We start from the raw sequence: 21,847 nt of genomic DNA on the forward strand, positions 1-21,847 counted from the left end.
TTATTTATTTATTTATGCCTTTCTGGTATTGTGGAAAAGGTAACATTAAGCAATACTTTGCAACAGCGCTTATATTTAGATTGGCTTGAGTAGACCAAAAAAAAAAAAAATGAGTTCACCGCTAAGGGGTAACATGAAGGTCAGCACAAAACAGATGAATTGTGTGTTCGTCGTATTGAAGAAGGAACACTCTTCAACTCGGGTCTTCTAATGGAGAGTGCTCTTGTCTCTTACCCAAAAACTGGCATGTAAGCCCAAGACTGAAGATATTCATGCCAAATTGTCCTTAGGATTAAAAGAACAGGGCCAAATCTTTCTCTAAGAGTTACTACCATTTCCATTTAGCACTAGTAATGTAAGGGGCATCTAGACTAGGCTTCCTGAAGTCAGAATCTTCCAAGAACATTCCATGACCAAAGATTCAGTTGTGAATTATCATTCAGCACAAATGAAGGATATCAGGTTTGGAAAGGGAGGTCTACACTCAGTAAAAAAGAGTGAACTAATACGTTCTTCATATATTCCTTGCAGTGCATAAGGGTTAGAGTGAGGAACAAGATTGAACCTACCAGAGGTGTTATTCAACAGGTTCTAACCAGTTCTGGAGAACCGGTAGCAGAAATTTTGAGTAGTTCAGAGAACCAGTAAATACCCCCTCTGACTGGCCCCGCCCCCATCTATTCTCTGCCTCCCGAGTCCCTGCTGATCGGGAGGAAATGGGGATTTTGCAGTAACCTTCTCCTGGGGTAAAGAGAGAATGGAGATTTTACAGTATCCTTCCCTGCCACGCCCACCAAGCCACGCCCACCAAGCCATGCTACGCCCACCAAGCCACAGCCACAGAACCAGTAGTAAAAACATTTCAATCCCACCACTGGAACCTACCAAAGTATATGTGTTTGCCCTTTCAAATATAGTACAATAGGAAAGGCAATACAGAACAGAAATAGGTGTCTCCTTATGGGTATCACTCTTTCATTTAACAGGGCCGAAGAAGGCATTGAAAGGGTGCTTTAGTTCACAACACTTCCAGGATGCTACTCTTTTCAATCAGATTTACAAATCCAAGTGGGAACGCATTCTGAAGCAGGAGTTTGAATCATAAGAGGTAAGTGGCAATGACCTTGGGAGACAGGAGGAAGAACCACAGACTAGGCAACAGTCAAATAAGAAGCAGATGAATCTGCAGAAGGAATGGGGGAATGGCAAACTTCTCGGAAGAGATGGTAAAGGTGGTGCAACAGAGGTACTTTCAGACCAGCAAGATTTTGTTAATGTAACCTTACAATAAAGATAGAGCTAGTACCCACTGGGCATGGTTCTTGTCTGGACTACCTTGCAAGGCTAATGCAAATTCAATGAATTTGTTGTGGCTTTGGACGCTGTTACAGATAGTATGAAATATCATTGGCCAATTAATTTAATAAAATGATAAAGTTCTCACTCTTTCAGAGTTCTTTGGCAAGGCTAACAATCCTTTGGATTTCCTTTTCTGCCTCAGCTTAAATGTGGTCAGTTGTGTACAGTGGTGGGATTCAAAAATTTTTACTACCGGTTCTGTGGGTGTGGCTTGGTGGGCTTGGCAGGGGAAGGTTACTGCAAAATCCCCATTTCCTCCCAATCAGCTGGGACTCGGGAGGCAGAGAATAGATGGGGACGGGGCCAGTCAGAGGTGGTATTTACCGGTTCTCTGAACTACTCAAATTTTCTGCTACCGGTTCTCCAGAACTGGTCAGAACCTGCTGAAACCCACCTCTGGTTGTGTAGCCTTAACTTTGCTTTCTTCTGCTAATTCAATCATATAGTTGTAATACGGTGTTCCTGTAAATACAGTTGCAAATTATCTAGCCCCATGATCTAGAGCGGTGTTTTCAAAATATATTTTTAAAAATGAAGTTCAAAGGATTATTAGCCATGCCACCACCAAAGAACTCTGAAAGATAGAGAACTTTTAGGCTGGCTGAGTATGGGAGTTAAAGTCCACACATAATATTAAAGTTGCTGAGGTTGAGAAACATTAATCTAGCATTCAATATTCAATGTGCCAAGCCCAGCTGATAGCTCCTTATCAATTTGAAAAGTTAGTCAAATTAAGCCTTTTTATATTTAGGTAGGAGACTACCCAAAATGTCTAGGACTCTTATGTGAGACTGGGAAATTGAGAAAACCAGTCCAGATTAATGAGAAATTTCAATTTTGTACCATTATCAAGAGAATTATGTGGATACAAAAAAGATTAGATTTTCAGTGTGGCAAGATCTAAAACTGATGGGACTAAGAAAACATAGACTTTTTCCTGATCAATCTGAGGAAGGAAGAAATGTTGCTAGGACTGAATGAAAAGGGGAGTCAAACATAACAGTAGTTTCCCTGACTCAAGTGTGAGAGAATTAGACAATTGCCTCAATTTATGTCACAGATTTTGCAGAGCTCAAAAAGTAATGGAGAATAAGCTATTGAGAGACAGAAAGCAAATTTCTTATAGCTCATAGATTCATAGGGTTGGAAGGGACCTTGCAGGTCATCTAGTCCATCCCCCTGCTCAAGTTGGGGACCTTATTTTAGAAGACTCAACTTATCTCAGATGGCAATGAATTTGGGAAGAAGCATTTCAAATCACTCAGACTTCACTGAGTATAAATGAGAATGGAAAGCTTCTCTTACAGTTTGCAAGATTTCTAAGGCAAGTAGTAAAGATATTTTACTGACCTCTACCCAGTTCTTCTGCTTCTGCTGTCTAGCCCATCTCTGTTGGACTTGAGAATTCATTTCTAGGAATAGATGTTGGTTTATTAACTTCATCAGAATAGGAAAAACACCAATGTGGTCTTTCAAACAGTTGCTGATGCAGTCTTAACTAGTCTGGAGACCATTGTCAATCTCCTCTTTTTATATAGGGATATTGATTTTAGCCAACATGCCTGTAATTAAACTTTCTTGCTCTTTACTGTATTTTCCTTTTTCCTCATGGAAAATTTATCTTGTTTGGTTTATAACATATGCCATTATCTGTTGTATGTTTTAACATAAATACTGAGTGTGGTTTTTGCTGGAAAAAGACATAAAAATGGCAGCCCTTCAGTATTCATAATTCCTTTTTGAAGGAATTCTGTTCCCAAGTTCAGTTTCTTAGGGCAGAAGTATAAAAATCCCTCTCTGGAGCTTTTTCCCTCCAAATTATTTTTCCAAAGTATCTCTGGGATATTCCTGACCATAAAGATAACCTCTAAGTTGTTTCAAAATTCTGTAATTTTCTATTTAAATCCTAGAGTCTTTAATGGACTGAAATAAGTAAACATATTTCATCTTCACTGACCTTTGTCTTAATATCAATCACAGAAGTCATTCTTTCTGTGGAGAGATTCAACATTGTAGTAGAAAGGCATCAGATGTGGCCTTAAAGAAATGTCCCTGCCATTAGCTCTCAAATGTTTAATTAGGCACTAATTGGACACTTCATTATTGTTCATAGGAAACCTTTCCGAAGCTGGATTTGGCTAACTGCTAAATTTCTTCGTGATTAAATCTTGGAAAAAGATCCTAAGCTTATAAACACATGACACAGCTACCCAATCTCTAAATTTATATTATCTAAAATAAACACTGTCTGATGTTTTCTGTAACTGACATGCAATGAAACCCACATTGCAACCAATATGATAAGCCTGGTAAACAACAGAAATTACACTTCATTACACACCAAGAAACATTTGCTTAACTTTCATATACACTGTTTGGTTGCTATGAACATTGCAAATCACAATAAATAAAGGGTAGAATTTTGAAAACCAGGACCAAAAAAAAAATTGTCCATCTTCAGATTACAACCTAGATCCAACTTCATTTTGTGTTTCATCACTTAGCATTAAGGGGCTTTCAAAATTGTTACCAAAAGATATTTCATTATTCCAAAAGTCCTGGTGGGAAAATACTCAACTCATGAATTCTTCTGAAAAGGAAATTTACAAAGTGAGAACTAAATGTCCAAGGATATAAGATGGTAATTAATACCATTCCTTATATGCTTGCTGAAGCATTCAAAAGTTTTGTTTGTGATACCCCGTATCTACTTTGTGCCACCACATGATTCTAAAACTTTTTCAATCATCCCTGAAAATTATTTATATTATTTTCAGGAAGAAATAGTAAGCAGAATAACTCTAACTTCCTTTGACCATGGTGTTCCATAGGAAAGAAAGGTGAGCTTTTTCACACTGAGAAATATTCTAAAATGTAAAGATTAAGCTGAATAGGCTCAACACGTATACATTATACCAATAAGTAAAGGGAGTTCTATTAGGAGCAATATGTGTTCTTAAAGCTATAACACTAATGACTTTTGTACAATAAGATATAAACTTTTATACAATACTATACAGTACAAGTAGATCTGATGAAGAAAATTGTACTTTTCAAATGTCTATGTCACAGTAAATATATTCAGCCTTTAAGGCAGGAGTGTCAAACTTAGTCAAGGTGCATAGATCTGGCCTACAGGCCACCCTGGAAACAGCGAAAGATCGGCCCTCCCTAGCTCCATTTTCACTGGCAGAGGGTTGCAGGAGGCTGTTGCAGCTGGAAACGGAGCTTGAGAGACCATTTTCGCTAACAGAATGCTCGGGCCACCACAGGCACCACCAATATGAGTGATGTCGAGCTGGCCATGCCCCTCCTGGGGCCCCCAAAGTCAAACACACCCCTGCTTTAAGGAGTCATAAGGCTAGGCTTCAGCTACAACAGAGGATCTTGGTCACTCTTTTGGAAATTATCATTTTGGCTTCTTCATATATTCCAATTTCAACTCCTCCTGAGCAACAAGAAACTCAGGGATACATTATTTATCAACTAGATTTAATTTTCTTTAGAAGGATGATGCCCAAGGCAATATTTGCATTTCTTTTTTTTTTTTACAATTTACATGATGAGCAGAGCAAATGTTCCAACCGTCAGATTAGCTCCACCCGTAAGATACACCCTCCCCAAAGCAGGAAGCAGTTCCTTCAACCCCTGTCCTGGTAACCGGCAGAGCCCTCTGAAAACATAATCCCTAACTGCTTTCCTGTTTAACTTTCTGCCGTTCAAATACCAGTTTTACATTAAGAGGGGGGATTCAAAATAAAATTCTGGTTTCTTCAAAAAAAACAAAAAAAACCACAGCCAATACACGAAGGGAAGTACAATTGCAGCCAGCATGCCCCTTATGCAGCTGGCTCTCAAGTGCCCTGCCACTGAGCAAAGAAGTTTCATTTATCTAACCGCTCATTTGATAAAGTTTACTTTCCTGTCAGATGAATTGTGTTTTAAAGCCATCTAAGCTATGCAAGCAAATTCCATATGCAATATGTGGTAGGAAAAAAATGCATTGTTTAGAAAAGTACCCTATTCCTCCAGTTCCATTTTATAAGGCTATATCAGGCTTCAACCATATGGACTCAATGCTGCGGTTACGATTGTACCCTTTCTTCATTCCAAAGCTTGGAAAAGGTATTATATTAATATTGATGGTTTAAGCGTTCACTATTTTCTCTGGGAATCTCTATAGACCCGTGATGTGGCAGGGATGCCACAGGTGGCACGTGGAGCCATATGTGTGGGCACGTGAGCGTTGCCCTAGCTCAGCTCCAGCGCGCATGCACACGCCAGCCAGCTAATTTCCAGTCCCACCAGAAGTCGGGATACAGGCCATTTCCGCCCTCCGGAGGGCCTTCGCAGGGAGAGGCCATTTTCACCCTCCCCAGGCTCTAAGAAAGCCTCTGGAGCCTGGGGAGGGCAAAAAATGGGCCTACTGTGTCCACCGTGCCATCGTGTGCCAAAAGCTGGGGGAACATCGGGGGGCGTGCGCACATGCGCGAGGGGTGAGGGGTGGGGCGCATTGAATTATAGGTGTGGGCACGCACACGTATGACCTCCCACACGCTCCACATGCTTTTGGCATGCAATGGCAAAAAGGTTAGCCATCACTGCTATAGATCTTTGTGTTAATTTTTCTGGTATATTCTCATCTCCCATCCACCCCTCACCCCAACATTTGCATACTCACATTTTCGGTTCTGGGTGAATTGGTTGTTACATTATGTGATGCCCACCTCTGGCTATAATACACCAGATTTAAGGGGAGAGAGTGTTTAGGAATCTGGCTACATATCTACGATTACGAGTATATTGCTTAAGAATTGTGATTGATGCTCTGAAACTCAGTTTGGATATACTGAAATGGCTTCAGGAATTTTAATGAATCTTAACTAATCATCTGAAATCATCTTCTGCTCTTTAAGTTATGTTATGTGATGCCCTTGCCCTAAATTTATTAATTATTTATCCTTAAGTACTTAAGCAAAATGGTTTGGTTGAGCTCTGCATATGTGGGACTGATTGGGGTAGATTGTAAGGGTGACACCGAAATATAATTTTATCATATTTTATCTATATCTTAAATTATCCCAATTTCATTTTAGACTGTATTTTATTCCAATTTCATTTTAAATCATATTTTATTCCAATTCCATTTTAAATTGCTTCTATCAAATTTTAGTAATCATTTGTTTCTGGAACTCTGCACTTTGATATGGCCCAAGGGCTAATCAATCAATCAATAAAATCTAATTATTCATCCAATAGCTTCTTGCATTTCTTTGCAACCAAGTCAGACTTCCTAACATTACATTTATATAATTGTTTTGGGAGGAGAGATGAATATGATGTACAGGTGGTTTTTTCCTCATTTTTATTTCCACCCACCATCCTGTGAGATAGGCTGGGTAGACAGACCACAACTGGCACAGAGCAGGGGTGGGTTCTACTTACCTTTACAACTGGTTCGCAGCAGGGCTGCGTGCATGCGCAAAAGCGTTTTGATGACATCAGGGTCGGTGGGGGGAGCCTCCAGCCGGCTTTACTACCAGTTCTATAGAACCGGTGCGAACTGGGGGCAACTCACCACTGGCACAGAGTTCCTGCACTCTGTGCACAGGATTGGAAAAGATCAGTGTTTTTTAAACTTGGCCCCTATGAGATGTGTAGACTTCAACTCCCAGAATTCCCCATTTTTTGACTAGATGACCTCTAGAATTACTTCCAAGCTTTACTTGCTCTAGGCTCCATTATCAAGTTGAAGTTCAGTTTTGCTACAACACTTTTCCTAATGAGTATCGTGATGAAGCATGCAGATGAACTGTTGATGGAAAGCAATTTTCTCTCAATCTACTTACTTCTGAACCGATTTAGCCTTTAGATAAGACACATTTTGAGAACTTAATTAATGCCATTTCTGAAAACCAGATCCACGATGTGTTTACAATAAGTATATTATGAATGCATCTTCAAGAAAAGGATAGTAGAAAATCATAGTGGTTACGTCCCCAAATATTTTCTTTCCTAAAACTGTATGCGCTAAAATTGATCAAGCACTGTTTTTCTCCCATCATTCCTTGCTTCATTCCCACTTCCATACAAACCAAAGAAGGTTGATCAGTCTTAGTTATTTTGCATTTAAACTTAATGTTATGCTTTGTAGGTCACACCACTATTATAATTAGTGGAATAAAATTTGAGTGTGCTTTTGCTAGTTTGATGACTCAACACACCTACTTGGAAAAAAAAACCACATTTTTTTCTTGGAGAAAAGTAAATATCCTTCAAGGAAAAATAATAAAGGTTAGCCTCAGTAACCATGTACGTGCATGTCTGACTGCTCTAAGTTAAGGATGCTGTGGGAAGCAGCATCGGTCCCAACAGGCTCTGGCTGCCATGTAAATGCCAGCAAAGGAGGTCACACTGGGTCTGTTTGTCTCACTACCTGCTCACTTTGGGTGGTTATTTGAAAACCTGGAAAGCTGAATCACTAATCTAATGTTTGCCATTGATGCTAGAGGAGATTTGAGGTGAAAGATAATTCCAATCGTCTCCCCAAACATTTCCCCTTGCAATTGTGTGTGCACATGTAAAAAGGCATTTAGTATGGCTCTCCTTCTCCATAACTTCAGCAGTCCGTGGCTAAAAAATTGCTTTGCTTTCCTGCATTGTAGTTGACAAGGGGAAAAATAATGCTAGGCAGAGGTGGTATTCAGCAGGTTCTGACCAGTTCTGGAGAACCAGTAGCAGAAATTTTGAGTAGTTCCGAGAACCTGTAAATACCACCTCTGACTGGCCCCGCCCCCCTCTATTCTCTGCCTCTTGAGTCCCAGCTAATCGGGAGGAAATGGGGATTATGCAATATCCTTCCTCTGGAGTGGGGAGGGAATGGAGATTTTACAGTATCCTTCCCAGTGGTGGGATTCAAGTAATTTAACAACAGGTTCTCTGACCTAATGATTTCTTTCAACAAACAGTTTGCCAAACTGCTCAGAAAGTTAACAACCAGTTCTCCCAAAGTGGTGCGAACTGGCTGAATCCCACCACTGATCCTTCCCCTGCCACGCCCACCAAGCCATGCCACCAAGCCATGCCACCAAGCCATGTCATGCCCACCAAGCCATGCCCACAGAACCAGTAGTAAAAGAAAATGGAATCCCACCACTGATGCTAGGGCACTAAGTTTAGCAACTACGGTTTGGGCTTGATTCAGTATTTGAATCGCTAAGAAGCATTCTGTGAATTTCAGACTATAAATATTATTTTAAAATTATGTGCTATATAAACAGCTGCTTACTGTTAATTTAGAGATCAACTGCTCCTAATCATGTGAGCCAAACCACTTCAAAGAATCATTACTAATAGTTGTAATATTTATAAGTGCAGTTTTGTCATTCTCAGTCCATCAGAAAACGTAAAACTTTCATCATTAATGAAAGTTATAACATTATATCTAAGACCACTGGAGGCTGCGCAACATTCTTCAAAAGTAATGAAATCCATTCAACACTGATTTTAAGAGGATATACTGTAGATGTCTAAAGTCATTCTTATGATACATACCAGTATAGACTATACCAGTAATTAAAAAGAGATTGACATAGTATCTGGTATATTTTCAGAAGAAACAGCTTTGGTAGTTCCAACTAAAACTTTCCTGGAAGCTTTTGTTTATTTTTAATTCCAAATTCTTGATAAGTAACAAGAAATATGCAACAAGTTGCGGTTCCAACAACAGATGCAGCTACATCTTGGAAGCTTCCCACTGTACTCTCCGGACCAATGTTCTGTCTATTGCTTCTACACTTGGACAACCTAGACAAGAAAAAGATGAATAGTTATAGTCAAAATAATTGCCTCCAACAAGTATTTCCAATAATAGTCTTGAAATTGTTTTTTGTATGTTTTTACACAAATCATTGGATCTCCTGCTCTATTTTGTAAGGATGAGTTGCTAATAACTATGCCTTTTTCTCAAATGGTATCTCTTTGGAATAATCTTCCTTAAAGAGGTCCATTTGGTATCATAATGTTTATCTTTTAGATGCCACATAAGATTAATTTCATTTCTGAGTGCTATTACTCCAAAGATGTTGGGGTGATGTGGAATTTTCCATAAAACAAATACTACACCCAAAAGAACTTTCCTTGGAAACACATTACTCTTCTCTTATCCCTGTACTTATAAGCACTGTTACCATTATCTCAGTTAATTCATGTTTAACCCTACATTAATAGTCAGGCTTAGTTTGGCCTTAAAGAATTTCATTAAAAATAGCTGTTAACTTATATTATGGATTTTTTAGAAAGGGGAAGGCTACAACTAAGTAGTAGCTTTTATAATTTATGTATAAAAGATTCAAATAAGTGCACTTAAAAAGATCAAGTAAAAGATGCTGAGAAAGCTTTCTGATACGCAAGCCACCAAACATGAGATGCCCGTGTGAGCTACAGTAGTGGCCAAAATTGTGGAAACCTTTTGGGAAAAGTGTATTTTTGAGGTTTGTGGCTAATAACATCCCCCTTTTTTTTGGAGTTTCAAGATAATCATATTCCACTGCCAGAATGGCTTGGGAATAGCCCAGACCTTAACCCAATTGAAAATCTATGGAGCCAACTAAAGAAACTTGTTAGTCAGAAGTCACCGAGCAATAAAACCCAGTTAATAGAAGCAATCGTTCAATCTTGGTTTCACATTATAACAGCTACAGAACTAAAAGATGTGGTTCACTCCATGGGAAGACATTGTAAGGCTGTAATTCATTCTAAAAGTTACCCAGCTAAGTATTAACTGATGTGATAATTTTTTTATATCTCACTTTTCACTTTTTTTCTTTATACTGTAACTGCTACTCGAATAGCAAATCCTTCATAAAACGTATTGCATTACATTATTAATTAAATTATATTCCCATTGATATATAATTTTATGGTACTACTCCAAAAAAATGGTGTTATTAGCTAGTTTTAAAAAATACACTTTTCCCAAAAGGTTTCCACAATTTTGGCCACTACTGTATGTGTAACATTCCAGTGTACAAATCCTATTTTCCTATCAAATGTAATCAACATACAAAGGGTAAATAAAATAATCCCAATATAGATGGTCCTGGATTTATGACCATAATTGGGACCAGGATTTCTGTTGCTAAACAAGGCATTAAGTGAGTCGCGCTCAATTTTACAACCTTTTTTGCCATGGTTGTTAAGTAAATCACCAAAGCTAAGTGAATTAATCTTCATTAAGCGAATCTGACTTCCCCCATTGACTTTCCTTTTGGAAGCTTGCTGGGAAGGTCACAAATGGCAGTCACATGACTCTGGGATGCTACAACCATCATAAATACACATGCCGGTTGCCAAATATCCAAAGTTTGATCACATGACCATGGAAATGCTGCGATAACTGTAAGCGTAAGGACTGATCATAAGTCACTTTTTTCAGCGCCTTTGTAACTTCAAATGGTCCCTAAACAAGTTGTTGTAAGTTGAGGACTACCTGTATGCTTTGCATCTTACCAGAGAGCGCCATTGCTAATTTGAATTCTTCTTTCAGTATCTGAAGAACTTCCTTCACACCATCTTCACCCTAATTAAATTAAAGCACATTGTATGAATATAAATGCAGTGGTCCTAGCTTTGTCCTAACTGACAAACGCCATATTTGTCCAGTAGATTAATCTTTCTTTACTCTCCACAACTCCAGTTTAGCTCACTGACAATTTCAGGTCCATTTGTTTATTGCTTTGAAAAAGAAACCGAAACCTTCCTTTGTTTCCTATTGAATCATTTAGGAAAATGGCAGAGCATACCAAGTCATTTAAATTGACCTCATGAGCTTATTTTTCTGAAGACATCAGTTAATATGCATGGTGCACTATATATAGGCTGACTTAAAAGTTATCCATAATATGGTTTGGTTGGTTTGGGCTTAGCATGTGATAAATTTTGGCACTTTGATTTGTGTACCATCATGTTCTGGCTTGGAATTTATGAGGCCAGTTGGTTGTGTCTTAAAAATCATTGTTAAACAAACAATAATGTAAGATTAAATCTGAAATACAAATTGGAAATCCATTATTTTTAGCCCATTTCTCAAATTCATTGAGTTAATTCTTAGCTATGTAGAACATTCACAAATCCAATATATCATGTTGCCGACTTCAAATTTATTTCTTCATATCTTCATTCATGCATGTCTTCTTCATGTCTTTCTTCTATTTTTCATCATGTCTTCATTCAAGTTATTAATACCAATATTGTAGTGGCCTCAGGATCCAGCTATGCAGTTTAACCAGTCAGATCCTTTGGGTTGTTCTTGTAACATTATAATTGTCACTTTGTTGTTTTTGTCCAGAAGCACTCCAATGACTGCTAAAATAGGGACGGAGATGTCTTTCTGACAAACACTGAAGAACAAGAATGATTTATATTACCTGGTAGGCAAGACCCCAGATTGCAGGCCTTCCTACAAAGACTGCTTTGGCCCCAAGAGCCAGGGCCTTGAGTACATCTGTGCCTTTTCTTATTCCACCATCTAGAAATACTTCAGTTTTCCCTTCCACCGCATCTATTATTTCAGGCAGGACCTCAATCTGTAAATGAAAATGAGAAGGGAGGAGAATTCCATATTTGACATACATGCAGAAGAATCTTTGAGGTCCAACATTTAAATATTTAGAAGCTGTAAATGCCATGGCATTTTATTATCCTGTTTGATAAATATTCCAGCTAGCCTACTTCAAATGCTAAAGTAAGAACTATATATCCAAGTGTCTATTACTGAAAACCCCAAAGCTTCTGCATATTCTCTGGGAAACCACGGCCGTGTTCTGCAACGTATAATTACTAACTGCAACCTAGACTCTCAGTGACACCTCATCATATTAAAATCCTTCATTATTATAGCCTTGCTGACTCTCATTCTCCAGAAATCAGTTGCTAGATTCTACTCAATCTGCCTTCCAGGGATTAGGGAGTGTCAACTGGTAGAAACTCTGAGATGTATAATTAATGCTTGAAAGTTTTTGTCAACTACAAACAGAATAGAGATCCTAGAACAGCCTCTTCAAATTTGTTGGACGACATTTGCATTAATCTGAGTCTTCGGAGAGGGGCGGCATATAAATTGAATTAATTAAATTAAATCATAGGAAGTTGTAATTCAGTCAGTCTGGACTGATGGAACAGATTTTTCAATATATAGGTAATCCTTGAGTTATGGACATAATTGAGCCCAGAATTATGTTGGTCATTAAGGAAATCATTACATGACAAACTCAATTTTATGACAAATTTTGTGGTGGTCATTAAGTGAATCCATTGTCTGCAATGAGCTTTTTTTTTTTTTTTTTTGCCAGGAACTGGAAGTAAATGCCAGTTTCTGGCACAAAAATGTCATAAATAAGAGCTGTGGTGGCGCAGTGATTAGAATGCAATACTGCAGGCTAACTCACTCCACGAGTTTGATTCTGAGCAGCTTAAGGTTGACTTAGCTTTCCGAGGTGGGTAAAATGAAGACTCAGATTTTTGGGGGCAATAGGTGGACTCTGTAAACAGCTTAGAGAGGGCTGTAAAGCACTGTGAAACGGTATATAAGTCTAAGTGCTATTGTTATTGTTATAAACCACAGTCACATGACCACAAGATGCTGCAAATAGCTGTAAATGTGAGCCAGTTACCAGGTACCCAAAATGTTGTGACAGTTGTCAGAATCACATATCTAAGTCATAAATACTCTTTTTTTTTTTTAGATCTCTTGGAATTTTGAATGATTGCCAGTCATAATGGAGGACTACCTGTAGTAGATGAGTATTAGGCCCTTTAAATACGGGAGCTAGATAACTGAAAATTCAGAATATTGTTTATATTGACATGGCCTGTAATTGGTTCCAGAATCCCATATGGCGTTCCAACATTTAGATTCTAAATCAGGGAGTGTCCAAGCTTCAACTCCCAAAAGTCCCCAGCCAGCATGATTGGCTGATGAATTCTAGAAGTTGAAGTCCACAAGTCTTCAAGCTGCCAAGGTTGGACACTGCTCAGGGGTGGGCTGCTGGGGGTTCGCAGGGGTTCGGGAGAACCTCTAGCTAAGATTCTGTGCAGTTCGGAGAACCCCCAAATCCCACTCCTGGCTGGCCCCGCCCACCCCACCCCTCCCAGGAGTCCTCACACGGCCCATTTTGGATGCAGGTAAGTGCAGGGTGCACACGGAGGGTCAGGAAGGGCAAAAACCGGGCCTACTGGAAGTTCTGAAAGGCTGGAAACGGGGCTGTTTTCGGCCTTCCAGAGGCTCGAGGAAAGCCCGGGAAGGGCAAAAATGCCTTTCCCCTCACTGCCGTGGTGCAGGAGGCTGACTAGGCCATGCCCATCATGGCCACACCCACCCAGAAACTGGGCAGAGAACCCCTTGCTAAAATTTTTGAAGCCCACCCCTGCTTCTGCTCTATATAGATCCTCAAGCACAACCTACAATTTTATTGTCCGTTTGTTTTTTCTACAGACCTGCTTAGACTTTTCCAGAGCTGACAAGATATTTACATTTTTGTTTTCCATTACTGTCCTTTCTTCTCTCCAGCTCTCTCTATCTATACAAAGAACCGCAGATATGTAAGTGTACATATACACAATGCTTTAGTATAACAAATGTATAGTTTTAAGATTTTTTTTTTATCCATTTCAGAACAATTCTACATATATCAAATACGTTTTACATTCTCCTGGTCCTCAAGCATTAATTTCTTGAAGCATTATTACAGATCCAAATTCTTGGTGAGGTGTGAATGTTTGAGTGTACAATATATGGTTTGCAGCACCTTAGATATAGAGGCAGTCCTTGACTTACAATCACAGTTGAACCCAACATTTCTGTTGCCAAGTGAGACATTTGTTAAGTGAATTTTGGCCAGTTTTATGAGCTTTCTTACATCCTTCATCCACCAGCCCAAAGCTAGTAAGTAACAGTAACAGAGTTGGAAGGGACCTTGGAGGTCATCTAGTCCAACCCCCTACTCATGCTGGAGACCTGTACTAGGGATTCGAACCGCTGAGCTGCCAACCTTTCTGAGCGACAAACTCAGAGTCTTAGCCTCTGAGCCACCTATTCAGGCTACTTCACTTCTTTCTATAATAACACTAGAGTATAAGTGAAATGCAAGTGAGAAAATTCATGGGCTGGCAGGCTCCAGCTAAAAAGTCTCTTGCTTCAAAGAGGATCAAGAGCTGTTCCTATTTGACTCAAGATGATTAATTAGTAATTTAATCAGCATTATCAAGTGCCTCAGTTCTTTTCCTCCCCCCCCCCTCTTTTTTTGTTTCTTTTTTTTTTTTTAGGTTAAGTAACTCTTGCCTAAGGAAAGAAAAGACATGTTTAAAGGCAGAGAAAATCCAAACCCAAGAGATTAAGATAGAGAGAACCAAAGAGATAGGAGAAGTCTGTTCCAGCTATGTTATATACAGTAGCAGCCAAAATTGTGGAAACCTTTTGGGAAAAGTGTATTTTTGAGGTTTGATGGCTAATAACACCACTTTTTTTTTTTTTTTTTTTTTTTTTTTGAGTTTCAAGATAATCATATTCCACTGCTGGAATGGCCTGGAAATAGCCCAGACCTTAACCTAATTGAAAATCTATGGAGCCGACTAAATAAACTTGTTAGTCAGAGGCAATCCAGCAATAAAACCCAGTTAATAAAAGCAATCATTCAATCTTGGTTTCACATTATAACAGCTGCAGAACTAAAAGACTTGGTTCACTCCATGGAATGGCATTGTAAGGTCATAATTCATGCTAAAGGTTACCCAGCTAAGTATTAACTGACATGGTGATATTTTTTGTATATCTCGTTTTTTCTATGGTGATAATTTTTGTACATCTCATTTTTTTTCTATGTGTTTCACTTTTCTTCTTTATACTGTAACTGCTATTCTAATAGCAAATCCTTCATAAAAGTTATTGCATTACATTCTTGATTAAATTATCCTTCCATTGATATTTAATGTTACGGTACTACTCCCCAAAAAAGTGGCATTATTAGCTAGTTTTGGAAAATATACTTTTCCCAAAAGGTTTCTACAATTTTGGTCACTACTGTAGACTAATTGGTATTTAGAAAAATGTATGTCTTTGTATAAAACTAAAATTATGAAAATAGTGATTAATGAAGAGAAGCATAAGCTGGATGGTCACATCCTTGAGAATACAGTATGCAGCAGCAGCAGCAGCATTAATGACTTTCCTGCTGACGGAGTAGAGATTGCCACGTGTTGATATTTGCCTATTTCCTTGAATCTCAAAGGGAATTCCCAGATATCTCCAATGCAAATATGCTCCTGCTAAATCTGTCATTGTTTTAACAGGAGCCACTAATCAGCAGTGCAAATGGAGAGGCACGGAGGGGTTGTTTGCACACGTTGGTATGAAGGTAGCCCGCTTGTCTAGCAGACTTGGAAAATCTATCAGCCAGCCAGATAGGCTTGCTAACCATTATTTGTTTGTGTATTTGTTGTATTTTTGCAGCCACCCATCTTATGAAACACAATTCTGGGCGGCTCCCCAATAATAAAAGGCCAAAACATCCAGAGCAACAAGTCTTCCTTCTATCAAATAATATAGTCCTTGGGCTATTCTATCCCAATGGTGGAGGTGTGGAGGAAGGGAGCCAATCTTTTACAACTTTCTGGAAGGCTCAAAAAGAGTGGATTCCTGCCAGATCTCAAGGGGAAGGTGTTGCACAAGGTAGAGGCTGCTGTAGAAAAGACACACTTCCTGGTCCAACTAAATGGAAGCTTCTAAGAGGAGGAATCAGGGGACGCAGTGGCTCAGTGGCTAAGACGCTGAGCTTGTCGATCAAAAGGTCGGCAGTTCAGCGGTTCAAATCCCTAGTGCCGCGTAACGGACTGAGCTCCTGTTACTTGTCCCAGCTTCTGGCAACCTAGCAGTTCGAAAGCACGTAAAAAATGCAAGTAGAAAAAATAGGGACCACCTTTGGTGGGAGAGTAACAGTGTTCCGTGCGCCTTTGGCATTTAGTCATGCCGGCCAAATGACCACGGAGACATCTTTGGGCAGCGCTGGCTCTTCAGCTTTGAAATGGAGATGAGCACCACCCCCTAGAGTTGGGAACAACTAGTATATATGTGTGAGGGGAATCTGTACCTTTACCTAAGAGGAGGGAGCTGAAATGTGCCACTCAACCTAATCTGGTGAGGGAAGCAGATATCTCCAGGAAGAGGCAGTTTTACAAATAACCTGACCCTTTGCCTTATAGGGCTTAAAGTTAATAACCAGCTTCTTGAACTGAACCCAGAAAGAAACAGTGAGCTACTAAAGCTCACACAATAGCAACGTGATATGAGCAGACAAAAGAGCGACTAACACTGCATGTACCACTGCATTCTGGTTCCGTTCTGATTTCTGAGTAGTATTCAAGCCCCCCCCCCCCCCCATGAATACTACGCATTGAAATAGTCCAACCAGGAAACCTCCTGGACCAAAACCTCCAAAGCACTCTATCTTGTTGGGAGTGAGCCTGAGTCAGTTCTTCCCTATCAAGGGCTTCACAGTCTCCAGATACTAAGAAAGCACCAGAATCATCTTTCCAGCCAGAATTGGAGATGTGTAACTGGGTATTACCAGAATACTGATTTAGAATTTAGAATAGAATAGAGCTGGAAGGGACCTTGAAGGTCTTCTAGTCCAGCCCCCTGCTCAAGGAGGGGAACCTATACCATCTCAGACAAGCAACTGTCCAGGCTCTTCTTAAAAACTTCCAGTGTTGGAGCACCCACAACTTCTGGAGGCAAGCCATTCCATTGGTTAATTGTCCTCACTGTTAGGAAGTTTCTTCTTACTTCCAGGTTGCTTCTTTCCTTGATTAGTTTCCATCCATTGTTTCTTGTCCTGCCCTCTGGTGCTTTGGAGAATAATTTGACCCCCTCTTCTTTGTGGCAGCCCCTCAAATACTGGAATACTGCTATCATATCATGATGATGATACCACATCCCATGCTTGAATGACCTCACCCAGCAAGTGCATGTAGATCTTAAAGAGGAATGGTGAGAGACCCAAGCACTAAGCATCACACAATGCAAGGGCCTAGGGTTAAACCATTTCCCACAACAACACACCAATAGGAACTGGCAGCTTCACAGTTAAAAGTGTTTTCCGTGCTTTTAGCTTAAGCAGAAAATGGAAATTGCACATATTTTGAACCCAATTTAGAGAGAATCAGTTAATGTAATAAGTAAAATAAGTACATGCAATGATTATTCCTACTAAGTAATAGTTGGGGAAGTTATTAAGGGGAGAGGGGATATTAATAAAAGAATTTGAGTACGACACAACTTTTCCAGTAGTTTTTTTTTTAAAAAAAAAACCTTTGCTAAGTAAACAAATTCTGGCTCCTTACACTGTGACATTTTCTGGGGAAAATCCTCCTTAACCCCACTCCAAAGGTGATGTAATTGGTTACGATGAATTCTTCAATAGTTTACTTTGACTCATATAAAAGTAGTGCGTAAAAAGCTGTGCCATTTATCAATTGTACAAGCTGAAGCATACTCTGTGCTAGACATTTCCAAATCAATGTAATCAACCAACAAAAAGGTTATTGTTGAACTGCTTCATAAGGATAAAAAATGGTTTTTCTGCACACGAAAAGCCACAATGTCTAACAATTCAGCTCCTTGCTCATAGTTATGATTGGACATGACACAAAATCATGACAGACAAGTTCCAGGTCTTAAATTGCATGTCAACAATTCCTCCCAAGTCTAATATGTTGATATGTAAGAGAGCAAAGGAATATTTGTATGTATAAACTTAATTTTTTCATATTCTGAAAACGATGCTATAAGAAACAAGCAGCGGCAAGAGTGATTTCTTTGAAGACAAAATCAGTAGCCTGAGGGGAATCAAAACTTGCAAGTTCAATTTGCTATATTCCAGTTGAGGTTTTCTAGTCATCTGGCACATAATAAAAGAGATTGTTTACCCTCTTTAGGTTTTGCTTTGGAGCCAGAAATATTTTGGTCCCACTTCCGCATATGTACACTCACTGTCATATCCAAGCATATTGCCCCAAGTGCTGTTCCTTTAGTACTATGACACAAGTCATAATTAAAGCAATCATTTCATCCATTTATAACCAGACTTAGGAAACAGCCACCACTTTGGAACAGATTTGCTCTGAAGAGTAAGCCAAACTTTATAGACAGGTTTCAAGAAACTAAAGGCAACCATCAGAATTTTAAAGTAATTATTTTATTATGAATTTGGGAATTCATTATCATTTCAGTGACATCCTTTGCATGACTCGGATCACAAAGCTGGTCCTAGCATCTACCATTTAAAGAGGTACCTCAGCAGGGCAAATCCAGCAATCCAGTAAAGTAGTAGGATAAATCCAGAGCTTTGGGGAATTGCTACTACTTAGAGTAGACCAGTGACTTTTCCTTAAAAGTAAGGTAATCGCCATTTGAGGCAGATTGGCATTTCAGGGAGTTTATCCTGGGGCAAAAATAGAAAATGTTATGGTGGTGATAATAATTTACCTACCCATCCTAAGCTTCCTTGCTGTTTTCAAGGGTGGATGGATAGCACATTCCATTGTCTATGCTACAATACGATTCAACAACCACTTAGTTGGTTAAATAGAATATGGAGAAACTATATTTACAAGCCACAATATTTTTTTTTATCCCGCTGTGAATTTTAACAATTTTACCTAGCAAAAAAGACAGGCCTTGAGAGCTCTTAAATGCTGCTTCCACAGTAGAACTGGAAACATGGGGAAACATCCAGGTGCCCATAAATATTTAGGATGCTACATGCTGAAATGGCTGCAGCTTCTGAATGGTCTTCAAAGGTAGCTCCATGCAGAGCACATTAATCCAATAACCCAGCTGGGGACTGAAACAGCAAGAGTGACTTTCAGTGTGGACATGGATGTAACTGGCATGAAACATTAAGTGCCAAAACATTCTTGGGTATGTACACTTGCTGTACAAGCAGGAGATACCCATCCAAAGGGACTTCACCATACCAGTCTAAGGAATGCAATCCTGTACAGAGCTAAAAATGGTCTTTCTCTGAAACCAGTGAGCTTCTGACTCCATAGTCAATCTGTCTTTTGGGAGTTAAGCTTAAACCTTTCCCCTTGATCTGAACCTTCACATCCAAGAGGAACCTCAATAGCATATTCTGCTCATCCAGCGTGGAAAACAATATAATTAAAACCTGGGTATCATCATCAGATTACTTGATGCATAGGATGTTGGGGAATTGCTAGAAAGGCTGGAGGGAGGGATTACACACTAGTGGTTGGTTGCTATTGGTTTGGTCCGGATCTTGCGAACTGGTAGTAACGGCAGCGGGAGGCTCCGCCTACCCGCCCGGACGGCATCCCCATTTGCGCTCCCATTGCAAACCGGTAGCAAAGATAAGTGGAACCCACCCCTGTTACACACCCAAAAACAGCATTAGCTTGAGACTTGAACCAGCCATTCAGAAATGGGGAGAAACGCTGCAACCAAACTCTGCCCCAATCCTTGCAACCAACCTAGAAGAATTCCGTCATCAGTGATATTGAAGATGGCTAAGGAATCCAGTAAATCCATGACATTTGCTTTCCCCATTCCAGTCCAATTATAGGAGTCAGATAATTTGAGTCTGATGATCCTGTCCCATCTGAAAAGGAATCAGTTCATCTACTGCATCTGCAACACTACTATTTTATCTATAATCTTCCCTATAGCCAAGCTGATCAATAGCTTTTTGAGTAGAGGCGCACACCATGTCTTTCATGATGGAATAGCTACACCATGACTTTCATGGTGGAATAGCTACACTTTTCCTACACTGTAGTTCACACTTCCCTTTGTAACATAACACTTCTGAGTTAATTCTTGATAACTTCATGAGCATCCATTCATTTTCTTCACAATAGTGTGGAAGTAGTTTTCCATTGCCTTCTTCTGGGATTTTTCTTTTTATTGCAACCATGGAATTTCGTGTAATCTCTTCCTAGCTTTTTGAAATCTATCAATGTCTGGTCATTGTTGCCAAAAAGATGTTTGGAATAATAGAATTTGCAGTGCCTGAAGAAGGACAGGAAAGCAGCAGTACTTAGACTCAGTCCACCCAATGTATGAGACACATTGGTTATCGCTAAAATATAATATGGTGAACATTGGGACAGACAGGCCTATAGACAAGAAGCAGCACAGATTGATGGAGTTATACCTTGCATCAGTGTATCATATAAAATGGAGAAGTAATTCATTCTTGTTATCATAATTACTGATAAGCCTGCTTTTTACTTGGGGAAGTCCTTCTATAGAATAAGTTATTGCTTGAGTTTATATGCACCGTAACCATTATAAATGACTAAGCTATGAGGTCAGAAGCAAGCTTTGTTTCCCTTGTATTTGTTTTGCTTTTTCACAAAATAGAAGATATTCCTTCCAGTTAATTGCTGAATAGGGCAGTGGGGCACTGAAAACCTAGATCAGGGGTGTCACTTGTGACGACACGTTGTCACCACATGACATATCACAACTTTTTTCCCCTTTACTAAAATGGGGATGGCATGGCCAGCGTGTGACGCATCCAGCCCTCGGGCCGCAAGTTTGACACCCCTGATCTAGATGACCTGGCGAATGGTGAGTGTGGGACTTGTTCTCAGTCCACCTGTATAATAATAACTTTTAATCTATTCCACCAGACCTCCCATGTGGACATTTTAGATCTTATCAAGAAAAAAAAATCTTTGGAAGTCAGAGACTTGCTGCTATGATAGAATTTTGTTAGCCGGGGGTGGAGGGATAGAGGTTTTCAAAATATTGCAGAACAAGAACAGATGGACATTTTTGTGGTCTCAAATCAGTAATTAGCATCCTCCCCATTAAATCAAGACTTGATTATAAAGAAGATCAAAGGCATTAGCCAGGCCCTGCCTTAATGTACTTGCTGATAATTGATGGCCAAAATATACATATTCAATTTACAGAGATTCTGGAACCTTGCCCCTTTTTTTTCCCACCACAATAAACCTGCCCATTCTGTATCTGTAAGAATCTTGCTTTCTTGTTGTGAGTCTTTATAAGAGGGTTTACAGCTGGACTCCAGTTGGCCCACAGTAGAATTGCCCCTCCCATCTGGCCATTGTGCTTGGCACATTCAAGTCCAGGTTTGCTGTGGCCATCAGAGGGATTGGACACCCTACTGGCATAGCCTATTCTCATTTTTTTTAAAAAAAATCAGACATGGGAATACAGGTAGTACTCAACTTACAACAGTTCATTTAGTGACTGTTCAAAGTTACAACGGCACTGAAAAAAGTGACTTATGACCATTTTTCACACTTATGACCCTTGCAGCATCCTCATGTCCATGCAATCAAAATTTGGATGCTTGACAACTGACTTACATTTATGACAGTTGCAGTGTCCTGGAGTCATGTGGTCCCCTTATTTTGAGACCTTCTGACAAGCCAAATCAAT

General features: G+C 39.5%; 1 protein-coding gene across 1 annotated transcript in view; it reads right to left on the reverse strand.

Annotated features, from left to right (window-relative positions):
* Positions 1–8,982: 8,982 nt before the first annotated feature.
* Positions 8,983–21,847, reverse strand: part of HAO1 (hydroxyacid oxidase 1) — a 42,313-nt gene continuing 29,448 nt past the window's right edge. The window contains exons 6-8 of the mRNA XM_070956269.1: positions 11,787–11,945; positions 10,870–10,939; positions 8,983–9,165 (exon numbers count right to left, since the gene is read on the reverse strand). Coding sequence (XP_070812370.1) covers positions 9,095–9,165; positions 10,870–10,939; positions 11,787–11,945 — 300 coding nt within the window. The 3' untranslated portion in view covers positions 8,983–9,094. The remainder of the gene's footprint in view (positions 9,166–10,869; positions 10,940–11,786; positions 11,946–21,847) is intronic.

This window comes from Pituophis catenifer, unplaced genomic scaffold (genome assembly GCF_029215685.1).
Source record: "Pituophis catenifer annectens isolate HBS135680 unplaced genomic scaffold, rPitCat1.0.hap2 SCAF_1, whole genome shotgun sequence".
NCBI classification, from domain to species: Eukaryota; Metazoa; Chordata; class Lepidosauria; order Squamata; family Colubridae; genus Pituophis; species Pituophis catenifer.